Raw genomic sequence first — 25,413 nt, 5'->3', positions numbered from 1 at the left:
TTTCAAACTTAAGACAAAAGATATTCTTAAAATGTGATGAATGCAAGTATATATATTATATATATATATATATTTAATGCCAGAGTTCAGGTATACATAGTTTCATAGAATTTACAGTGCAGAAGGAGGCCATTCAGCCCATCGAGTCTGCACCGGCTCTTGGAAAGAGCACCCTACCCACGGTCAACAACTCCACCCTATCCCCATAACCCAGTAACCCCACCCAACACTAAGGGCAATTTTGGACACTAAGGGGCAATTTAGCACAGCCAATCCACCTAACCCACACATCTTTGGACTGTGGGGGGAAACCGGAGCACCCGGAGGAAACCCACGCAGACACGGGGAGGATGTGCAGACTCCACACAGACTGTGACCCAAGCCGGAATCGAACCTGGGACCCTGGAGCTGTGAAGCGATTGCGCTACCCACAATGCTACCGTGCTGCCCCTATCTATCTATTGGAGTAATATTAAATAAGATAGGTACAGTTTCCAGGCACTGTGGCTGCAGGATTTACAATTAAGATTAGAATTAGAATTAGAACAGTACAGCACAGAACAGGCCCTTCGGCCCTCAATGTTGTGCCGAGCAATGATCACCCTACTCAAGCCCACGTATCCACCCTATACCAGTAACCCAACAACCCCCAATAACATTATTTTTTTTAGGACACTAAGAGCAATTTAGCATGGCCAATCCACCTAACCTGCACATCTTTGGACTGTGGGAGGAAACCGGAGCACCCGGAGGAAACCCACGCACACACGGGGAGGACGTGCAGACTCCACACAGACAGTGGCCCAGCCAGGAATCGAACCTGGGACTCTGGAGCTGTGAAGCATTGATGCTAACCACCATGCTACCGTGCTCCCCAAAAGGATGTAAAAATTAGATCATTATTCATCCCAACCATCCAAAGATACTTTTTTTTGTAAAATATTTTTATTCTCCATTTTCACATTTTTCTTCAGAATTTACACCCCACCAACAAGCAGTAAATACAAAGTCAATCCCCTTGTCAACAACAACGATCCCATCCTCCCACCACCCCAAACAACGGCCCAACTGACAATATAAGCATCAATAAAACAAACCCTCCCACGATGGTAAAAACGGAAAAAAGAAAAAGGAATCAGGAATCGCCTATGGTCACCATTGACCTATAGAGTCCATTTCCCCCCCCCCCCCCCCCCCCCCCCCCCCCCCCAAACATTCAATGTCATCCAATCCCCGAAAAAGTACCGTAAATGACACCCCTGAATTGTAAACTCACCCCCCCCCCCCCCCCCCCCCCATTTCCTCTTGTAAACTCCTCCCCCCAACCTCTTCCTTCCCCCAACTTTCCACCCCGGCTAGACTCATCGGAACCTGTTCTGCCAGGCTCCGATTGCCGCAGCCCCTCCCCCACCTCACTCCTGTTCATTGGCTGGCTAAAACCGGCCAGGGTGGAGGCCCCTGCCCGGGTATCTTTCCCCCTTGCCCGGTCCCAGGAAAATCCCTTTTAGCACACAAACTCCGCACACACACCCAAGCCCCAAAGAACCATCATTGCAAGTGAAAGTCCCATCTCTTCCCTTGTCCAAGTATATACAACGTTGGCTCATTTAGCACATACACCAGCACGCAGTGAAAAATACAGTTACATGAGGCTACGGTACATGGCCATTTCTCAGTTATGCCACAGTCGTTCTGCCTTCGCAAACTCCTCCACTGCTTCCGCCGTCCCAAAATAAAGGTCCTTGGATTTGTAGATCACCCTCAACTTCGCTGGATATACAATGCCGCACTGCGCCTTGCTGATGTATAGTGCCTTCTTCACCCGGCTGAAGGCAGCCCGCCTCCTCGCCAGCTCCACCGTAAAGTCCTGATATATGCGTATACCAGCTCCAGCCCACTGCACCACCCGCTTCTGCCTTGCCTAGCACAGGACCTTCTCCTTCACACTGTACCTACGGAAACACAGAGTCACTACTCTTGGCGGCTCACTCTCCTTTTGTACAGGTCTCCACAACCGATCAGCCCAGTCCAGTTCATATCGGGAGGGATCATCCACCTCCCCCCAATAGCTACTGAAACATCGTGGCAAAATACTCAGTCGGCCTCGGGCCTTCCACTCCTTCGGGCAGATCCACAATCCTCAGATTCTGTCGCCTGGATCTGTTTTCCAAGTCGTCCATTTTGGCTCGCAGACCCGTGTTGATCTCTATCACATTCCGCATCTCCATCCCCATCGAGGTAAGTTGATCACTGTGCTGCAATAATATCTCTTCCACTTCCTTCATCACCTCATCTTGCTCCCGCACCTCCGCCACTGCACTCAATACCGCCGCCCTCACCGGGGCAATCGCATCCTCCACCAGCACTTCCAATACCACCCCATCTCCTTCATCGCCTCCATGTGTTTTGTGAACTGCGTTCGGAGTTCCTCGGCCATCACTTTAGCAATTTATTCAGCCATGGGCATTGCGGCCTCCCCTGGTGCCCCAGCCTCCACTTTCCTTGCCGTCCCAGTGGTGACTTTTCCACTCCCCGACTGACTTTCAGCCGCTTTTTTCACGGCCGTTTTTTTTTTTTTTTATAAAAACTTATTTTCGACATTTCCCTTCACTGTGCATTCTCCCTGCTTCTCCCAGCCGCCTCCGTTGCCCCTGGGACCGGGCGGTAAACCCCGAAAATCCAGTTCCCGAAACGGGAGCCCTCCAATGTGTTGCTGCCTCCCTTGTCATGGTTGGTGGCGATGCCCTTGGGAGTAGATAATTTGAGACAGTGCGTTTAGACTTAGGTAAGCAATAAGGGGATCCGAGTGGGATAAAGATGATGTAATTAATGGGAGGAGCCAGGTCTGTAGCAGGTAGTTTAGATTTTAGTTTTCCAGGGTGCTTTGAGCTGAGTATCAGCTTTTGCCAAAGGCCGTCAGGCTGCGCAGTAGTCTGACATGGACACAAGGAATCTGCAAGCTGTTTCCTGACAGTATCTCTCTCTCAAGCAGTATTTCCAAGAAATCTCTATTTAAATATACAGTAAGTATTCATGGATTTGCAAACTGAATTTAAAAGTGGCTTTTGGCCTGTGATAAGCTTTGCTTGATTGGAGATAGAAAAGTTAAAGAGTTTCCTTTTTTTGTTAAGAATGGTTTAACTGTTAATTGTAAGCTATTTCTGCAATGTTAATGCACTTCAATCCTGTGTTAATAATAAAGTTTGTTTTAAAATAATATTTCACTATTTGTCAGTGGAATCACTCCAAGAGCGAAGTATCCTTTCCTCAGTTTTACAAATTTTAGAAAAATATTTGGGATTCTGTCCGGTATCATAACATGTTGGGGTCTGGTCCAGGATCTTAACAAAAGTCATGGAAACTTTATTCATGCACTGGTAGAAATGATTAAATTATTTTTTTCCTGGGCTAAAGAAATTGTTCCATGGTAATTCTAACTTAGTACCACTTAAAACATCAATTACACCTCATTCAACAAGGTTTTAATATTTTCAAAATTAAGAATGGAGCTTAAATTACAAACATAACTGCCTCTGTGCTGGTTCTATCACAATGACTGCATCAGTAGACCCTGTGGAAGAGCAACTCCAGATTTGCACATGAGTGGAAACCAGAAGTTGCTGGCAGTTTTACACAGTAATGCAAGCGAGCCCTGCCAGTTTCACTGCAAATTCTGGGTCTTTATCTCTATTAGATGGATGAAACCAACCAAATCATTGAAAATGTGACAAAAAAATTTGTTCACTCGTGCCTTCCCCACGCACCCCACTCAACTGAATACTCCTATAGTCAAAATAAGCTTTTTAATAAGTAAATACAATTTAAATTCACCCACTGAATGGTCTTTTTTGAATTTAAATACCTACTTTTTTTACCTGAAGCATCAGCTTCTTTAGAAACCATGAGCTTGAACATGATAACTCCAGTAGCTGATCTTCGGAATTATTGGACTTTTCCGTCCAATACGTGTACTGGCTCTTGAAAAGAGTTGTCGAATTTAATCCCACACCACAGTTTTGCCCCCATAATCCTGCAAATTAAAGCTCAAGTTCATGCCCAATTGCTTTTGAAGCATCCGATGGAACCTGCTTCGAACAGTAATAGCTTGCAGTGTATTCCAGATCTTAACCATCCGAGAAAAAATTCTTATTTTTCCTCTAGTTCTTTTGCCAATTAGTTTAATTGTGATCCCTGGTTACAGACCCACTTGCCAGAAGAAACAGTTTCTCCCTCCTTTCTATACCAAAATCCTTCAATTAGTTCTCCAATTAACCTCCTCTGCTTGAAGGGGAACAATCACAACTTCTCCAATCTCTCCACATAACTGAAGTCTCTCAGCCCAAGCATCAACCTGGTAAACGTTTTCTCTAGGGCGGCACGGTGGTGCAGTAGTTAGCACTGCTGCCTCACAGCATCGAGGTCTCGGGTTCAATCTCAGCCCTGGTCACTGCGCCATCTGGAGCTTTCACATTCTCCCCGTGTCTGCAGGGTCTCGCCCCCACAACCAAAAAGATGTGCAGGGTAGTTGGATTGGCCACACTAAATTGTAAAAAAAAAATAATTGGATACTTTATTTTTTTTAAATCTTTCTCTCCCCTCCTCAGCTCCTTAACATTCTTCCTAAAGTGTAGTGCCCTAAATTGGACACAAAAAGCCAACTGAAGCCTAACCGGTGATTTTCATTGGTTTAGCATGATTTTTTTTAAAAATATTTTTATTCTCCTCCTTTCTCACATTTTCTCCCAAAGTTGCACCCACCAACAATAACGAATATAATGTCAATCTCCATATCAATAACAACGACCCCATCCTCCCACCAACCCCCAAACAACTGCCTGCAAGTTAACATAAACAAATGACAAAAAGGAATCAGGAATCCCCAAAGTCACCATTAACACATACAGTCCCCCTCTCCCAACCCCCCCACCGCCCCCCCCAACTAATGTTCAATGTCATCCAGTTCTTGAAAGTGCATAATGAATAACGCCCATGAATTGTAGAACCCCTCCATCCTTCCCCCCCAGTTCAAACTTAACTTTCTCAAGAGTCAAGAATTCCAACAGGGGACTTCCGGTGGCTGTGATGGATCAGTAAGCCACACATCTGGGAGCTCCCGTTTTAAAGAGATTTTTCGGCTCTTTTGAGAGCCCAAAACGGAAATTTTTCGACGTCTCCCGGTGGGGGAAGGTGTGCTGAACGACTTTCCCTGCAGTCCATGACTCGAACTCGGAGTGGAAAGGGGGAAAAAAACAGCAGCAGCTCCTCAGAAAAAACGGGGGAAGGGATCCAAGATGGCCGCCGACAGAGCTCCAGAGGAATGGAGACTCTGGGCCCAGGAACAACAAACTGATCTCCTGCGCTGCTTTAAAGAATTCAAGGATGAAGTACTGAGCTCTCTGCAGGAAACGAACAGAAGGCTGTCAGAGATTCAGTCCACCCAGGGTGCTGCCATCAAGAAGTTGCAGACGCAGGCCATTGAAAGAGAGGAGGAGGCCGTGGTCCTCGTGAGTAAGGTGGAGGGGCACGAAGCACTCCACAAGAAGTGGCAGGAACGCTTTGAGGAGCTGGATCACCGCATGAGGCAGAAAAACCTGCGGATCTTGGGCCTTGCAGAGGGGCTGGAGGGATCGGACCTGACAGCCTATGTGGCTGTAATGCTGAATTCACTAGTGGGGGCCGGATCTCTCCATCTGCCCTTGGAGCTGGAGGGAGCGCACAGGGTGCTGGCCAGGAGGCCCAAGGAAGATGAACCCCTGCGTGCAGTGCTGGTGAGGTTCCACCGGTTCAGTGATCGGGAGTGCGTGCTGCGCTGGGCCAAGAAGGTGAAGAGCAGCAATTGGGAGAATGGGGTAGTGCGGATCTACCAGGACTGGAGTGCGGAGGTGGCTAAGCGGCGGTCCGGATTTAATCGGACGAAAGACGTGCTTTATAGAAAAAAGATAAAGTTCGGAATGTTGCCGCCCGCGCGCCTGTGGGTAACTTATTCGGACCGGCATTATTATTTCGATTCCCCGGAGGAGGCGTGGGCCTTCGTGCGGGCGGAGAAACTGGACTTGAACTAGGGGTTGGGGGTTGCGAGGTCGGCTGTAAGATATTAGTGCTGGATTCTGCTGTTGCTGTGTTCTCTTTTTCTTCTGTTGTTTTCTTCTTGTTTTAGTACTTTTGCAATTTTGATATGGTTATTTACGGAGGGGTTGTTCTGCTATGTTTTTGTTTTTGTGCTGTGGGACATTGTCTGGGCTGTGTATCTTGAGGGGAGGGTCGGGGGGGTATGTTGTATTCTATGCCGGAGTGGGGGTATGGAGTGGGGCTGATATTTGGGAGCTGCGTCAGAAGGGTGTGGTGGGGCAGTGCAAAAGGGCGGGCTTTCCTCTGGTTTCCCGTGCTGCGGGGCTGGGGGGTGGAGATGGTGACGGGGGAGGCGGGGCCTTAACTGGTTCTTCCCCGCGCTGGAGCGGTGCCAGGAGGAGGGATAGATTGGGGGATGATCCCACTTCGGGAGGGGTCGGGCTATTGGCGGGAGTTTCCGGGGTCAGCAGAAGTTAGCTGACCCACGGAAGTACAATGGAGGACGGTTCGCGGCTGGGAGGGTTCCTAGCCTGGGGGGGAAGGGAGGGGGGGAAAGGGGAATACCGGGTTACTGCTGGTAGGGTCAAGAAGGAGCTGGTGGGGGCTGGGGGGACAGAGGTGAGGGGTTGTCGCTATGGGGACGGGGTCGAGCAGGGGGTGCTGGCCTGGGGCGGGCAGTCAACGGGCTATGGCTAGCCGACGGAGGAGGGGGGCGGGACGCCCTCTGATCCGGTTGGTCACCTGGAATGTGAGAGGGTTGAATGGGCCGGTGAAGCGGTCGAGGGTACTGGCTTACCTGAAGGGGCTAAAGGCGGATGTGGCAATGCTTCAGGAGACCCACCTGAGGGTGGCGGACCAGGTCCGCCTGAGGAAGGGATGGGTGGGGCAGGTTTTCCACTCGGGGTTGGATGTGAGGAACCGGGGAGTGGCGATTCTGGTGGGGAAAAATGTGTTGTTTGAGGCATCGGAGGTGGTGGCGGATAAGGGGGGTAGGTATGTGATGGTTAGGGGCAGGCTACAAGGAGAGAAGGTGGTACTGGCTAGTGTGTATGCCCCAAATTGGGACGATGCGGGCTTTATGAGGCGTATGTTGGGACGGATCCCGGATCTGGAGGCGGGAGGTCTGATCATAGGGGGGGGACTTTAATACGGTGTTGGATCCTTCACTGGATCGGTCCAGCTCTAGGACGGGTAGGAGGCCGGCGGCGGCCAAGGTACTGAGAGGGTTTATGGACCAGATGGGTGGGGTGGATCCATGGAGGTTTGTAAGGCCGAGGGCACGCGAGTACTCTTTCTTCTCCCACGTACATAGGGTCTACTCTCGGATAGATTTCTTCGTGGTGAGTAGGGGACTGATTCCGAGAGTGGAGGAGGCCGAGTATTCGGCCATTGCAATCTCCGACCACGCTCCGCATTGGATAGAGTTGGAGATGGGAGAGGTGCGAGACCAACGTCCGTTGTGGCGGTTGGATGTGGGGTTGTTGGCGGAGGAGGAGGTGTGTAGGAGGGTCCGGGCAAGTATTGAGGGGTACCTTGAGGTGAATGATACGGGGGAGGTTCAGGTGGGGATGGTCTGGGAAGCCCTGAAGGCAGTAATTCGTGGGGAGCTGATATCCATCCGGGCACACAGGGAGAGGAGCGAGAGGGATAGACTGGTGGGAAAGATGCTGGAGGTGGACAGGAGGTATGCAGAGGCACCAGAGGAGGGACTGTTGGGGGAGAGGCGCAGCCTGCAGGCTAAATTTGATTTGTTGACCACTAGAAAGGCGAAGGCACAGTGGAGGAAGGCACAAGGGGCAGTGTACGAACATGGTGAAAAGGCGAGTAGGATGCTGGCTCATCAGCTGCGTAAGCGGGATGCGGCTAAGGAGATTGCTGGAGTGAGAGATAAGAGTGGGAATGTGGTGCGGAAGGGGGTAGAGGTGAATGAGGTCTTAAAGGATTTTTACGGGGAACTGTACCGGTCGGAGCCAACGGGGGAGAGGAGGGGAATGGAGAGGTTCCTTGACGGGCTTTCTTTCCCGAAGGTGCAGGAGGAGAAGGTGGAGGGGTTGGGTGCGCCGATTGAGCTGGAGGAGCTAGTTAAGGGGATCGGGCAGATGCAGTCAGGGAAGGCACCGGGGCCGGATGGGTTCCCGGTGGAATTTTATAAAAAGTTTGTGGATCTAGTGGGCCCCTTGCTGGTGCGAACACTCAATGAAGCGTGGGAGGGGGGGGACTTTGCCCCCGACGATGTCACGGGCGCTGATCTCGTTAATTTTAAAGAAGGACAAGGACCCCCAGCAGTGTGGTTCATACAGGCCCATATCTCTCCTCAACGTGGACGCTAAGGTGCTGGCAAAAATCCTGGCCACCAGGATAGAGGACTGTGTGCCAGGGGTTGTGCACGAGGACCAGACAGGTTTTGTGAAGGGAAGGCAGCTGAACACGAATGTCATTATGATGCCGGCGATTGAGGGGGAGGCAGAGATAGTGGTGGCACTGGATGCGGAGAAGGCCTTCGATAGAGTGGAGTGGGGGTACCTATGGGAGGTGTTGGGGAGGTTTGGATTTGGTGAAGGGTTCATTAGATGAGTAAGGCTGTTATATGAGGCCCCGATGGCGTGCGTGGCTACGAATAGGAGGAGGTCGGAGTACTTCCGGCTTTACCGAGGGACCAGGCAGGGTTGCCCCTTGTCCCCCTTGTTGTTTGCACTGGCAATCGAGCCGCTGGCGATGGCATTGAGAGATTCAGAGAGGTGGAGAGGCTTGGTGCGAGGTGGAGAGGAACATAGGGTGTCGTTGTATGCCGACGACCTGTTACTGTATGTGGCGGACCCGGTGGGAGGGATGCCGGGAGTGATGGAGTTACTAGCCGAGTTTGGGACCTTCTCAGGTTATAATTAAACTTAGGCAAGAGCGAGGTGTTTGTGGTGCACCCTGGAGACCAGGAGGAAGGAATTGGTAGGCTCCCGCTTAGGCGGGCAGGGGAGAGCTTTAGGTACCTGGGGGTGCAAGTGGCCAGGGACTGGGGGACTCTCCACAAGCATAACTTTACCAGGCTGGTAGATCAGATGGAGGAGGAGTTCAGGAGGTGGGACATGCAGCCATTGTCGTTGGCGGGGAGGGTGCAGTCCGTCAAAATGACAGTGCTTCCGAGGTTCTTGTTCCTTTTTCAGTGCCTGCCCATATTTATCCCCAGGGCCTTCTTTAGGAGAGTGACTAGCAGTATTCTGAGTTTTGTGTGGGCACATGGGACTCCGAGAGTGAGGAGGGTGTTCCTGGAGCGAGGAAGGGATGGAGGTGGGCTGGCACTGCCCAACCTTCTGGGGTACTATTGGGCAGCCAATGTGTCAATGGTGCGTAAATGGGTGATGGAGGGGGGAGGGGCGGCGTGGAAAATGGAGATGGCGTCATGTAGAGGTACGAGCCTGGGTGCCATGGTAACGGCACCGTTGCCGCTCTCCCCTAAGAGGTTTACCACGAGCCCGGTGGTGGCGGCGACCCTAAGAATCTGGGAACAATGGAGACGGCATCGGGGGGAAACAGGGGGCTCGATGGAGGCTCCACTGGGTGGCAACCATCGGTTCATCCCGGGGAACACGGATGGGGGATTCAGGGGGTGGCAAAGGGCGGGCATCAGCAAATTGAGGGACCTGTTTATTGGCGGGAGGTTTGCGGGCCTGGGGGAACTGGAAGATAAATTTGGCCTTCCCCAGGGGAACATGTTCAGATACCTGCAGGTAAAGTCGTTTGCTAGGCGACAGGTAGAGGGATTCCCTTTGCTGCCCTCGCAGGGGGCGATGGACAGAGTGCTTTCGGGGGTGTGGGTAGGAGAGGGGAAGGTGTCTGACATCTATAAGGTAATGCAGGAGGTGGAGGAGTCGTCAGTGGAGGAGCTGACGGCTAAATGGGAGGAGGAACTCTGGGAGCAGATAGAGGACGGGACTTGGGCGGATGCCTTGGAGAGAGTCAACTCTTCCTCCTCATGTGCGAGGCTTAGTCTCATCCAATTTAAGGTGCTGCACCGGGCCCACATGTCCGGGACTAGGATGAGTAGGTTCTTCAGGGGTGAGGACAGGTGCACCAGATGTTCGGGGAGTCCTGCGAACCACGCCCATATGTTCTGGGCATGCCCAGCACTGGAAGAATTCTGGAAGGGGGTGGCGGGGACGGTGTCGAGGGTGGTTGGATCCAGGGTCAAACCAGGGTGGGGACTCGCGATTTTTGGAGTTGCGGTAGAGCCGGGAGTGCAGGAGGCGAAAGAGGCCGGTGTCCTGGCCGTTGCGTCCCTAGTAGCCCGTCGAAGGATTCTGTTACAATGGAAGGATGCAAGATGCAAGGCCCCCAAGTGTGGAGACCTGGATCAGTGACATGGCGGGATTTATAAAATTGGAAAAGGTCAAATTTGCCCTGAGAGGATCAATACAAGGGTTCTATAAACGATGGCAGCCTTTTTTGGACTTCCTGGCTCAGAGATAGGTAACTGGGTCAATAGCAGCAGCAACCCGGGGGGGGGTCTGTAACTTTATAGTGTGTTAAAATGCGTTGTTGTTAAAATGCTGGGTTGTTCATGGGGATGGGGCGAATGTATATGATTGTTAATATTATTGTTATTTTCGGTATTTTACTAAGGTGCGTCAATGTTGTATAAAATCAAAATTTCTCAATAAAAATTATTTTTAAAAAAAAGAATTCCAACAGGTTCCTCCCACCAAGCCAGGGCACAGGGTGGAGAGGTTGCTCTCCATCCCATCAGGATCCGCCTTTGGGCAATCAACGAGGCGAGGGCTACAACATCTGCCTCCACACCGGTTTCCAACCCCGGCCGGTCTGACAAGCCGAATGTGGCCTCCTGAGGGCCCGGGTCCAGTTTCATGTGCACCTCTTTAGAGATCACTCTAAAAACCTCCTTCCGGTAATCCTCCAGCTTTGGACAGGACCAAAAGATATGAGATTTGCCCCCCCCCCCCCCCGCTCACACACCTCTTCTACTCCTTCAAAGAATCAGCTCATCCTCGCCCTTGTGAGGTGCGCTCTATATACCACGTTCAGCTGTATCAGCCTCAACTTCGAGCACGAGGTGGCAGCGTTCACTCTCTGGAGTACCTCACACCAGAACCCCTCCTCCATACCCCCTCCCAACTCCTCCTCCCACTTTGCTTTGATCCCTTCCAGTGGTGCCTTCTCTTCCAAAATAGCCCCGTATACCACCGACACTATCCTCTTCTCCAGCACCTCCTCCCACCGGGAAGCTCTGTATCTCCTTTCTGGCAAAATCTCGAACCTGCATATATCTAAACATTTCCCCCTGCTCCAGTCCATACTTTGCTTCCAGTTCCTTCAATCCTGCAAACTGACCACCAAGAAACAAATGTTTTAGTCACTTAATCTCCTTCTCCCATTTCCAAAAATATCCGTCCTACTTCCCTGGCTCAAATCTGTGGTTCTCTCGAATCAGCAATTCCCTTCACCCTGCCCCCAACCCAAAGTGTTGACGAAACTGCCTCTAAATTCTCAATGAAGCTATTATTACCAGATTCCCTGAGTATTTCCCCGGGCCATCGGGAGCAGCACTGTTGCTAGAGCCTTCAATCCCGACCTCCTGCACAAACTCTCCTCCATTCTGACCCACTGGGAATCAACCCCTCTGACCCAACTCCGCACCTTCTCCACATTCGTCTCCCAGTAAGAATACATCAGGCTCAGGGTTTAGCATGACTTATTTGGTTTTGTATTCAATGTCCTTATTTACCAAGCCAAGTAGCCTACCATCTTACCACCTTCAAAGATTTGTAATTATACACCCTCAGTTCCCTTCACTCTTATACATCCTCAAAATAGTACTGTTTAGATTACAAAAGCATTTTAGATTATATTGCTCCTCCATGTTGTTCCTCCCAAGGTGCATCACTTCACTCATCAGCATTAGATTGCAACTGCCATGTATGTGTCTTTTCCCCAGTACATGTCCTCCTGAAGTCTGTACAATGTTCTTCACTATTTACAATGTTGCCTAATTGTGTATCATTCATGAACTTTGAAATTGCACTCCTAGGTCATTTACATAAAGAAAAGCTACAATTATAATAACAACCTCTGGGATAATCCACTTTGTCCTTCTCTTTAGTCCGAAGAATATGGCATTCATTGTTATGCTCTGGCTCCTATCCCTTTGCCAATTAAGTACCCAGATTACCACTGTTCTTTTAATACCATATACTTTTGTTTTCCAAAGACTACGTAGCTCTTAATTGAATGCCTTTTGAAAGTTCACATTTACTGCACTATCTTCATCAACATTCTCACTTTGTCAAAAACTCAATCAGGTTGGTTAGACTCAAATTGCATTTAGCAAACACACAGTGGTGATCCGTGACCAACCCAGATGTCTCCAAGTCAGAATTAATAATTTCCTTGATCATGTAGTAGTAGCTTTCCCATGACTGACAGTTGTTGTTACCAGGCTTATCCTTATTTCCAAGAAAAAACAGTGATGAAACATGTCCTCCAGCAGCAATCCCATATCCAAGAAGGTTGGTCTAGTCAGCTAAAAAGCCAGAGTAAATACATACTTCATACAAGAAATTTAATGTCGAAAATTTATCAAAACACAAGATGGGCATTGTGAGAGAAACAATTATGCGAGAAAACGATACCAAAATAAGGGAGAAAAGAAGACTCATTCATAACTTGAAATAATTGAGACTATTAGCTAAGGAAACTACAGAGATTAAACCTTTCCTGATTAAAGGATTTCTGTTATCACTTGTACTTGCTCACAGTCAACAAATGTAAACATTCTAGTGAGTGATGGTTTTATTTTATTATACAAGATTCAAGGGTACAGAATTTTTCTTGGAGAAAAATAAAAATCACAGAAATCTAAGAGCATGAGAGGCAGCCAACTGACTTATTGTGCCAGTGTTGGCGCTGAAAAATCCATTAGTTCAAATTCCCAACTCTTTGCCAATACCTCCACAAAATTCTCCTTTTCAAATTAAATTGCTTAAAAAATGACTGGATCCCACTGCACCTAAGATTTTAGGATAAAATTCGCAGTCTATTCAGAACTGGTGTGTAAATGCAGGAACTTCTAGAGATCTGGACTTTTGAATGTGGTTGGGTGCTATGTTAATGAGTGACAGATGGTTTCATCAGATATTGTGCAGAATCAGGTTAAAAGATCAAGGGAATTCTGGAGTAACAATCTTTTACTCTAAAAGCTGGCCTTAAATTGTTTTCAGTGCAAATTGTCAGACAATTCCACGCCAATATTTCTTTAAATTACAAACATAAAGATGTGATGGTTGGAATTTCCTATCACACGACAAAGGTAACTTCTGTGAAAATAAATGTCAATTGTTTTAAGTAATATTTGCATAGTTGTGTGAGCAGATGGGAGGGGAAGCTAAGAGAGCAAGGGGGTGAAAAGCAGTGGGGTGCTGTCAAAGATCAGAGCTATTTGAATAGTGGGATTTTTAAATAACTGCACCTGCCTTTTCACTGGTGTTTTGGATCAGAAATCAGTGCTTCAAAAGACCAGTTAGAAAGGCTACCTTCAACATTAAAATAATACGAGGATTTAAAGGGCCCTCACAGCTTGGTTGAAGGAGCTCATAACTCCAAGTTTTCATCTTGCAACACTGTTGGGAAACCCTGCATAACACATATAGGAAAATAGCTAAAAAGCAGACAAACTTTGATGCAGGCTTCTTTAATGTTAAATATACATGACATACTATCTTTGCACAAGCCATCTTTGCATGAACCCACGGTTACATGTTATTCTATGACTTGTTTTCTCCATGAGGCAAAGGGCAGATTTCCCAATTAGGCTCAACATCATGGGTTAGTGCGATATAAACTTTCATCATGCTTTGTGGAATCAATACTACTTACAACAATTCTGCTTGTAACTGGCAAATCTAGTACCCGATCAGAAATACCAGAAAACTGATGGAATGTCTCAAAAACTTCACAAAGCCAAAGTAAAGGTCTTTCAGGCGTTTAGAATCTCATCAATTCCCATAGCAGTTAAAATCTACCACCAATTTGTAACACTGAACTGTTAGAACTCTTGTCACAAATGCAAAGTAATTTTTCCTCCTTATTCGAAAAAACCCAACTTTCCAACCAAGTTTTTGTTCATTGCATCTAATCTTTCAGGCTGTTCTCCCACCACCAATACTATCACTAACAACATTTGAGGCTCAGAACCAGTTATATATCCAAATATTCAGAAAGTGAATGCTGTGAAATAAATTTTCTGATTCTAAATAAACAGAATGTCTGGTGCTTAGTATAAGCAGTAGAACAGCAATAGTCCATTTAACCCTTGGAGCCTGTTATGCATTCAATGAGATCATGGCTGGTCTGTGGCTTGCCTTCGCCCCTTACCCGTGGCGGCACAGTAGCGCAGAGGTTAGCACTGTTGCTTCACAGCACCAGGGTCCCAGGTTCGAATCCTAGCTTGGGTCACTGCCTGTGCAGAGTCTGCACGTTCTCCCAGTGTCTGCATGGGTTTCCTCCGGGTGCTCCGGTTTCCTCCCACAAGTCCCGAAAGACGTGCTTGTTTGGCAAATTCGACATTCTGAATTCTCCCTCAGTGTACTTGAACAGGTGCCCTAGTGTGGCGACTAGGAGATTTTCACAGTAACTTCATTGCAGTGTTAATGCAAGTCTGCTTGTGACAATAATAAAGATTATCCCTTAGATTTCTGTAAAGAAAATCTATCAGTCACAGATTTAGAATTGTTCTAGCATCAATTGCCATTTGTAGAACACGGTTCCTCACCCTTACATGGTGAAGTGTTTCCTAACTTCACCCCCGAAATGTCTGACTTTAATTTTTAGACAATGCCCTCTAGTCCTAGACTGCACAACCAGTATAAATAATTTTTCTTGGGAACCATCGGTTTGTCCCAGGGAGTATTGATGGCAGATTTCTGGGCTGGCACAGGGCAGGGGTTAGGAGGTTGAGGGACCTGTTTGTGGAGGGGAGGTTCGCGAGCTTGGGGGAGTTAGAGGGGAAGTTTGGGCTCCCCCCCGGGGAACATGTTTCGGTACATGCAGGTTACGGCGTTTGCCAGGCGGCAGATGGAGGGGTTCCCCATGTTGCCCCCACGTGGGGTACGGGACAGGGTGCTCTCGGGGGTGTGGGTTGGAGGAGGGAGGATTTCAGACATATACCGGGTAATGCAGGAGGTAGACGAGGACTCGGTGGAGGAACTGAAGGGTAAATGGGAAGAGGAGCTGGGTGAGGAGATTGAGGGGGGGACGTGGGCGGATGCCATGGAGAGAGTAAATTCCTCCTCTTCCTGTGCGAGGCTCAGCCTCATACAGTTCAAGGTGCTGCATAGGGCCCACATGACTGGGTCGAGGATGAGTAGGTTTTTCGGGGGCGAGGACAGGTGTGCTAGGTGTTCGGGGAGCCCAGCGAACCACGCCCATATGTTTTGGGCGTGCCCAGCGTTGGGGGAGTTTTGGAAGGGGGTAGCAAGGACGGTGTCGAGGGTGGTGGGATCCAGGGTCGAGCCAGGCTGGGGACTCGCAATTTTTGGGGTTGCAGTGGAGCCGGGAGTGCAGGAGGCGATAGAGGCCGGTGTTCTGGCCTTTGCGTCCCTAGTAGCCCGGCGGAGGATCTTGCTCCAATGGAAGGATGCGAGGCCCCCAAGCGTGGAGGCCTGGATCAATGATATGGTGGGGTTCATTAAATTGGAGAGGGTGAAATTTGCCCTGAGAGGATCAGTACAAGGGTTTTTCAGGTGGTGGCAGCCTTTCCTGGACTTCCTGGCGGAACGGTAGGGAAATAGGCCGACAGCAGCAGCAACCCGGGGGGGTTTGGATTGGGGGGAGGGAGAACTGTGTACATGGGTCTGTGGGATGTGGCGGGTGCTATCTCTTTCCCTTTTGTTGTTTGGGTACTCTTTTGTTTTTTTTCTTTTCCCTTTTGTTTGAAGTTGCTCTTGAAGTTGGGGGGGGTATTGTTCTTAGGGTGTTACCGCGGTTGTTTGTTAATAGAGTTAAGATGTTTATAGTTTGTAAAAATTTCAATAAAAATTATTTTTTTTTTAAAAAAGAAATAATTTTTCTCTATCCACCAACGGTTCCCATTAATATCTTGCAGGCTTCAATAAATCACCCCACAAACTTTCAAGGAATACAATTCAATTCTAGTTTGTGTAATCTCTCCTCGAAATTTAGTCAACGCTCAGCTTTACCTTCTAAAATGAGACATTTAATGTTAAAAATACAGTAATAATTCCGGAGGACTATATGTGTATTCAGTTGTCATGCAAATTGAATAACTCACACAAAGTGCATGTTAAAATAGGGGAAAGGGAAAGCAATCCATGCATGTTAGAGGGGAACGCACTTTAGTCAAACTACAGATAAATACAAGGTCGAATTTCAATTGTAAAATATGTCTCTTAACTATAAAAACCTTTGCACACAGGAGCAGCAATTTGAAATATTTTTAACAGGAAGGAAGTCAGTTGGGGGACTGCCATATCATCCTTCCCTGTAGCCATCACTTTGGTGACGTGCACAACAGATCATCTTTGACCATCTCTAACTGATAGTTTTAGCATTCTTCCTGACCCCACACAGTGCTGCAGTTGAATTCATATTCAATATGTACATTTATCTTGCATTTTACAAACGAAAAGCACACAGTAAAAAATAAATAACTTTTAAAGGCAATGAGTATTACATGGAGCTCGTGTCTGTATTGGCTCACAGCCCAAGAGAAGAACCAACACTCAATTTGGTGAACTCTGCTTTCTTCAAATAGTGTCATGGGATCTTTTACATATGTATAAAGACAGGTCCTCTATTTTGATAGCCATCCAAATTCAGCATCACGTTAGCATGATGGCTATCACTTCAGCAACCCAATATGTGGGTTGTAAGCAGGCTTTCTGTAATTCACACCAGACAGTATGAATTACAGGTAGGGTAGCATAATGGTTATATTACTAGACATGCAATCCAGGAACTAATGATTCAGAGACAGATATTCAAATTCCAACACAGCAGCTAGGGAATTTAAATTTAGTAATTAAATCAAACTGGAATAAAAGGCTAGTGTCAGTAATGGTGACCAAGTAACTTGCAGACTATCATAAAAACCTATCCAGTTCAGTAATGCCCTTTAGGGGAGAAATCGGCCATTCTTACCCAATCTGGCCTGGGATTCCAGATTGACAGCAATGTGGTTAATTCTTAACTACCCTTTCTAATGGGCTAGCAAGCTACACAAAAGTACTAAAACACGACAACAAAATATAAGAATAAAACCAGAGGTAAACCAGCAAAACCTAGATATTGGAATTTGTCAAAATGATCCTGCAAGGGACTTCCAATGGCAGCCATGGAGTGAATGGTCGCACACAAGGCAGCTCCAGCTCAAAGGTGTTGATTTTGGCTATTTTCACCCACGTATTGGGTAGATTCGGCAGAAAAGTGGAGCGGAAAGTTGAAGAGAAGTTCTCCCCTAGATTAGCATGTTTACTGGCTATCAGACCCAGCGAAAGACCTGACTAAGGAGTTGGAGACGATTTGTGGCACAGCAATTGTGAAAATGGCGGAGGGGGAAGGATTGGCAGCAGCAGGAAAGCCTCAGATGGAACAGTTGGATGAGCTTCATCATGGAGGAATTTCAACAGCAGAGGAAGGAGATGCACAGTGACTGGTCGAAAGCGATTGAGGGAGCAGAGGCACCTCTTCGTGGGTCTCTGGATCGGGTGGAAAAGTACCTCAAAGAACATGGGGCAAGGATTCAGAAGGTGGAAAAGGTGGTGTCCGACCAGAGTGATCATATTGTATGCTTGGAGGTGAAGATCCTGGGGAATCTATGCAAGTTGCTGCAGTCGAAGGTGGAGGAGCAGGGGACAGGTCCAGAAAAAAATAACCCTGGAGTTCTCCTCACCAACATCTGGGTACTTGTGCCAAAATTGGGAGACCCGTCACACAGACTTGTCAAAACAACTGTCTGTCAATCATATTCAGAATTATATCTTTCAGTCAACATCGTAGTTTCCATCACCATCCCTGGGTATGTCCTCATGCATCAGCTCAATTCACCCAAAGGTGACACAATGCTTCACAGTCAAAAAAGGAAGTCGTCCAGGAGTAACCATAGACTCCAGACCTTCTGAAGTTGTGTAACATCAGGTCAAACATGGGCAAGGAAACCTCCTGCTGATGAAGCAATACTCCTCCATGGAGAACACCATTTGAACGTAGCACTGAGGATAACAATGGCACAAAACACACTCTGGGTAAAGGATTTGGTGCCTATTACCAACATTTACTTGGCAGCACTACCCACTAGCCAAGATCTGAAGAATATAGCTGCCAGACTGGTGGTTCTGCAACAAGTGGAAAGAAAACCATTTAGGGAAAAATTGATTTGTTCTCACCCTCATCAACCTGCTCGTCACCAATGGATCTTCCATTACAGTATTCATAGGTGTGTCTATCACGCAGACTTGTGGAGTCAAGTCATTCACTCACTATAAAGTAACCTTCCATCATGCTGTGTGGCACTACGACCCATGCTAATTGGGATAGATACAGAACAGATCCCGTGGCAAAAAACTGGACATCAATTGGGCAGTGCAGTTGTTCTCACCCTCAGCTACAACAACTTAACATTTACTCCCCTTCCACTATTGACAAGACAGAAACTTGCCAAGAGACCTCTGACATCGCCTCTACCACCTTGAAGGGCAGTGACAGTAGGCAGATAGGAACACCAAGTCAAAGATCAACTTGATTTGGAATTACAGGGTGTGTTCCTTCATTGTAGTTAGATCAAAATCCTGGAACTCCCTCCCTAACAACATGATGGGAGTATCATCACCACATAGACTGCTGCAATTCTAGGTGATGGTTTCTCAAGGACAAATAGGGATGGGTAATAAATATTGACAGTACCTCTTGAGCCCACGTCCCATGAATGATTAAAAAAGAGGCAGGACCTCATCAATTGTGACGCTGGAATCTCTTATTTTCACGCAGGAAAAGCTTCAGCCTACAGAATTGGGAAGGATTAAGTAGAGCAAGATTGAAGTTAATGGGTTTCACCAAAATCTTCCAAGAATATTGTTACTCAATTATGGTTCCATCATAGAATCCCTATACTGCAGGAGACTTTTCCGCCCATCGAGTCTGCACCAACCCTTTGAAAGAGCATCCTGCCTGGGCTCAATCCCCCGCAACCCCACCCAGTCATTGGACACTTATTGACTTGGATACAGTCAATTTTTAAAATCACCTGCAAACTTCCTAATCATTCAAATCTAAACTATTGATCCGTCCCACAAAAAAATACTGAACTCTGCTAAATCCCAATGTAAATGGCAACCCAGGCCAGTCACTGTCCTGCCACTACACCAATTTTGGATCCAACTTCCCCTTGGATCCCATGACTTTTATTTTTCTGACCAGCTTGCCACGGCTTTGCCAAAATCCACAGAGACTACATCAATTGCACAACCCTCACTGATCCTTCTTGTTACCTCCTCAAAAAGTAGTCGGACACAAGCTTCCTTCAGCAAATCCATGTTGATTGTCCTTGATTAAAGTTTGCTTAAGTGATGATTTACGCTACCCCTCAGAATCTTTTCCAATACTTTTCTTATCAGAGAGATCTGGTTGAATAGCCTGTAGCTACGAGGTCTTTCCTTTTCTACCTTTTAAACAATGAAACATTAGCAGTTTTCCAACACTACGTCAATAGCCAGGAGGGATTGGAAAATGATGGTTAGCTTCTGCTATTTCTTCCCTTGCTTCTCAGTAAGACTGGGGTAATCTCACCTGAGCTTGGTTTAAAATTTCCAGAATCATGCCACAGGTAGCACTTCACGGTAGCAAAGTGGTTAGCACTGTTGCGTAACAGAGGCAGGGACCCAGGTTTGCCTCCCAGCTTGGGTCACTGTGCGTAGTCTGCACTTTCTTCCCGTGTCTGCATGGGTTTCCTCCGGTTTCCTCCCACACGTCTCAAAAGACGTGCTTGTTAGGTGAATTGGACATTCTGAATTCTCCCTCAGTGTACCCAAACAGGCGCCAGAATGTGGCAACTAGGGGCTTTTCACAGTAACTTCATTGCAGTGTAACGTAAGCCTACTTATGACATTAGTAGAAATTATTTACAATATTCAGTTATTTTTAAGGCCATCCATTTTTAAGCAATAGTACACAACTGGGACAAAGATTCTAGTCAACATTCTGCAGGAGATGCCCAGGAGTCTTTGGACATTTAAAAGAACATGAACTAGCAAACAGCAAATAAAAGGGTGGTTCAGTTTGAATGAACACCTGGGATTGGTTTTCCAACTCACATCATCTCTGCCTCACCCTGCTCTAAATCAACATTGTTCACTCATCCAAATCTTTCATTCATGAATTGTGCAAGAATTTTAACATCAATTTGAATTTAGCATAAAGTCCTATTATATTGCAGCCAAATTATACTTAGATTTAGTGTTTTTGTTACAACTCACCTATGAATGAAAACTTGACCATGTGCTCAAAAGTATCCAGGACAAGTCAAAAGTCAGCTCTCAAAAAGGAAGCATGGTCTTCCCATGCATGAAAACGTGGCCATGTGCTCAAAGTAACCAGGACAATATGACTTCTAGGTGAACAATAAAGCCTTTGTTGCCAGAACAAACAGCAGGAAATAGCACAGGACATCACCATAAACCTTTGGTTGCTAGCTGACAGTAAACAACACATATGCATTACTTTTAGATTTAAGATTCAACACAGGCACAACAGGATAAATTATACAGCACTTTATTTACAATCTGCTCCAACTAAGTTTAAAACTTAGAAGTTCTCTTAACAACAGAAGATGATCCACAACGAAGATTTGTGAGACTGGATATAATCAGTATATAGCCTTTGGCCTCGGGTTCAGCAGGCACTCCCCGGTGACAATTTATTCTGCTTCCAACTCAGTGTAAAGACATACTGCAGTAACAGTCTCTTAATATTCTCCCATGACATGTTTGCCCGGTCCCTGAAAAAACTTAGGTTTGTTGCAAAAGTTTATTTTTTTAAAAAGAATATTCCAAAATCAATATTCCTTTGCTGGTACAAGTAAACAATCTGAAAAGCTTCCCCTCGTGACTCATTCAAACTTTGAGAAATTGGCTTTATTGCTGTTCATAGTTACATGCCTTTTGGAGCTATGACCACGATTGGTTAAGGTATTCCAATATAATTTCAGTGATATGCCCATACCACTTCATTGTTTTCTCTTCGTACTGCGAAGAACATATTCAAATGGGAATTTCTGGACATTACCAAATGATTTTGTTAAATAATTGTTAATTCCTAGAGAAAGACCTAAAATTATACTTGATTTTAAATAGTTTCAAAATTATTTTCTAATGCTAACTTCCTACAAATCATTCCAGGGCAGCACGGTAGCACAGTGGTTTCACAATGCCAGGGTCTCCGGTTCGATTCCCGACTTGAGAAACTGTCTGTGCAGAGTCTGCACGTTCTCCCCGTGTCTGCATGGGTTTCTTCCGGTTTCCTCCCACAAGTCACGAAAGACGTGCTGTTAGGCAATTTGGACATTCTGAATTCTCCCTGTGTACCCGAAAAGGCACCGGAATGTGGCGACTAGGGGCTTTTCACGGTAACTTCATTGCAGTGTTAATGTAAGCCTACTTGTGACAATAAAGATTATGATTATGAGGTGATGTCCAATTTGTTTGCAAATTTTATATGTATATAGTCAACTTGTTTGCAGAATAAATGCTATGTCGTAACAGCAAATATAGAATGCCCAGTTAAAATTGGCACTAATTCTGTTAAACATATCAATAAACACATCATTGGCATCAATATAGTCAACCTCTGTCAATCCACCAAGTGGCATCTGGCACAACAAACTTAAGACGGGTACAATTGTAAATGTAACTTCCAAGAGCAGCTCATTAGGCAATTTCTACCACTATAAATTAATAACACGGTCATACAGATTACAAATCACTTATGAATTTTGTCATCAAGCGTTGAATTTTGATGGGGACAGTCTAGATTAAAACCAAAAGAAACTATAAAACAAAAAGTATAATAATAATCTTTATTGTTAACACATTAACACTGCAATGAAATTATTGTGAAAAGGCCCAAGTCCCCACACTCCTGCACCTGTTCGGATACACAGTATGAGAATTAAAAATGTCCAATTCACCTAACAAGCATGTCTTTCGGGACTTGTGGAAGGAGGAGCACCCGGAGGAGGCCCACGCAGACACAGGGAGAATGTGCCGACTCCACACAGACAGTGACGCAAGCTGGGAATCGAACCTGGGACCCTGGCACTGTGAAGCAACAATTCTGCGCTACCATACTAAATATTTACCTACGAAAGGAAACAACGATATCTTAAATGTTGATCAGTCAAATTTTATTTGCAAGCAATATTTTACTGTCACTTTTCTAAAGCTTCAGAGGTTTGTTGTCTATGGTTTAATTCTTGCAGAAACATGACAGTACAGAACAAGCAAAGTCAAAGGACCCTCACTTATATTTCCGTTTTACTGTTAGTAAGTAAAAATGTCTTTTGTTCTACCAAGTATACAAATCTTTTTGTGAACTACTGACATTCAATTAACTAAAATACTTGACAACTGGTGTAAGCCGCCTTTAAGAAAACGCATACCACTGCAGTCCATATGAAAATACTCCCAGTGCTGTTGAGCACCAAGTTCCAAGCATTTCCCCCAGCCACACTGAAAGAGCGGAGATATATTTTCAAGTCAATATGGTGCATGACTTAGAGCAGAACTCGCAGTTGGTGGTGTTCCCATGTGCGTGCTGCTGTCTTTGTCCTTCTTTCAGATGGTAGAGGTCACAGGTTTGGTTGGTGCTGTGAAAGAAGCCATGGCATCTTGTAGGGGCAACTACACTTGTGACAGTGGGGTGAATGCTTACAGTGCTGATGGACTGTTTTGTCCTAAATTATGTTGAGTTTTTTGTGTTTCTTTAAAGATGCACTCATTTAGTCAAGTGGGGAGTATTCCATAATACTCATGATTTGTGCCTTGTAGATGGTGAAAAGATTCCAGAGAATAATTAAATATTGCACTCAAGGGCCTTTCTGAAAGAGGCATTGAATCTCAGGACTGTTTACGTAGCTCATAAATCGTAGAAGTATAATTAAATCATTGTCTTGTGATTTAACAGGATTTGAACAAAATGTAATGAATGGAGTTATTCATGTAATCATTATTGAATCATAGACAGAATTTCCTCCTATGCCTTTTCTTCCCTCACAATGTACCTCTGGATTTCACACGGATCTATTCATGTGCACTCGTCATATAATATCCAGCCCTATGACCTGCTCTCGTAGCCACACTACTTATGTAGCTTCAAGAAGTCAACTAGCTCAACCAAAGGGTCAAATAGGACACCATGATTACAATCAATTTGGTTCAGCTTTAGACAATGGTCTGGGAGGAGAGTAGAATTGATGGCTAGGACTTGTATGGCTGATAAATATGGTCTCCCCAATGCATGATCAGAAAAAAATTCATCTCACCCAGAACTGGATGCTAGACAAGCCATCTGACAAAAGAGGCGTCAAAAGATAGAGTTGTGTCATGGATGATGTCAACAAGGGAAAGATGTGTAAATCTGAAATAAGATGGGTCATAAGTAGATTCTTGGGGAATTCCAAAGGTACACCGCTGCGGGAAGGCAGGACAAGAGGTCACCGCCGAAAATTCTGATGACTGGATAGAAACTAATAACTACAATTACTTCAATCAAATCACAAGACGACAAAGTGGTTTAACTATACTTCTACAGTTCATGAGTTATGTAAATAGTCCTGACTTCAATGTGTCATTCACCAATGACCCTCAAATGAAATGTTCCATTGATATTTGAAGCAAAGCCGTGATCACTATGAAAGATCAACTAGCAATTCAGGAAAGGGGAATGGGTTATACTGAATGCATACTTCTGCACTTAGCTCCTGTAGATTGCAGGCGATTTTGGCTCCCCAAAATTGGGGGGGGGGGGGGGGGGGGGGGGGCGAGGACTCTGGAGTACTAACCTTTTTCGAGTGAGCAAGATGCTCACCGTCTCAAATTTCGTTCAGGATGCGGGCCTACAATGTTGTGACAATCAATGATTTAAGACAATGATAATGATTTAACGACTGCTTACATCCTGTTTTAGTTTGCCGTTGGCTCTACTTCATAAACTGGCCCAGCAATGTACGCACCAAAGTAAACAACACTTTTTTTTACGTTTGCATTAAAATTGCTCGCCGCGTTCTCCATCGACCACCCCACGACCTGACTGCGATGCTCCTGTACACACCCGAGGTTAAATTGGCGTCTTACCCTCTACCCCAACACAAACAAGGCCGCTCCGTGGATTTTGGGGGGGGGGGGGGGGAGAGCCCACCGCACTCTCAACTCACTTTCTCCAGCCTCTCGAAGTATTCCCTGAGGTAAGTGATGGGCTTCTCGGGCCTGGCGATGCAGAGCTGCACGATGCAGTCCTTGAGGACCTGCTGGATGTTGTGTTTGTGGACATACTGCTCGCACTCTCGCAGGCTGCGCTCTTCTTCCCCGCTGCTCCCCGCGGCCGCCATCTTAACCGCCCAGCGAACGCTTCACAAAAAAAAAACAGCCGGAGGAATAATCGGCAGCGAAGCTCACTCGGCGCCTCTACTCTTCCCCCCCGCCCCTCTCCACCTCCCCCGACAGATAAATAACGCAACGGGGTGGCCCGGCCGGGGCGGCTCTCTCCGCGAGGCGAGGCTTTTCGAGCTGACGGGGTGGGCTGGAACGAGGGGCCTGCTGGAAGCAGCAGCAACAGGACGGCTTCCCTCAGTCACTGTCACCTCCACCGGAAGGCAGCCGCGCCGCTGACGTCAATCCGCCTCGCTCTGGGCAGCGGGCGGGTGGGGGAGGGGCGGGAGCCACGAGCCACGAGCCACAAGGCTCCTCAGCCGCTGGCAGCACACATACAGGCTGAGTGCAGGCAGCACATGGGCACTACACTCACTCACTTACACACACACACACAGGCTGAGTGCATGCAGCACATGGGCACTACACACACAAACAGGCTGAGTGCAGGCAGCACATGGGCACTACACTCACTCACTTACACACACACACAGACTGAGTGCATGCAGCACATGGACACTACACACACACACAGGCTGAGTGCATGCAGCACATGAGCACTACACACACAGGCTGAGTGCATGCAGCACATGGACACTACACACACACACAGGCTGAGTGCATGCAGCACATGAGCACTACACACACAGGCTGAGTGCATGCAGCACATGGGCACTACACGCAG

General features: G+C 46.8%; 1 protein-coding gene across 1 annotated transcript in view; it reads right to left on the bottom strand.

The window, feature by feature from the left end:
- The window catches only part of LOC119953690 (cAMP-dependent protein kinase type I-alpha regulatory subunit), a 59,135-nt gene extending 34,171 nt beyond the window's left edge, over positions 1 to 24,964 (bottom strand). Inside the window, exon 1 of the mRNA XM_038778233.1 lies at positions 24,515 to 24,964. Coding sequence (XP_038634161.1) covers positions 24,515 to 24,688 — 174 coding nt within the window. The 5' untranslated portion in view covers positions 24,689 to 24,964. The remainder of the gene's footprint in view (positions 1 to 24,514) is intronic.
- Positions 24,965 to 25,413: the final 449 nt, after the last annotated feature.

This window comes from Scyliorhinus canicula, chromosome 18, assembly GCF_902713615.1.
Source record: "Scyliorhinus canicula chromosome 18, sScyCan1.1, whole genome shotgun sequence".
In the NCBI taxonomy this organism is placed as follows: Eukaryota; Metazoa; Chordata; class Chondrichthyes; order Carcharhiniformes; family Scyliorhinidae; genus Scyliorhinus; species Scyliorhinus canicula.
This window is presented reverse-complemented; position numbering and strand designations above follow the sequence as displayed.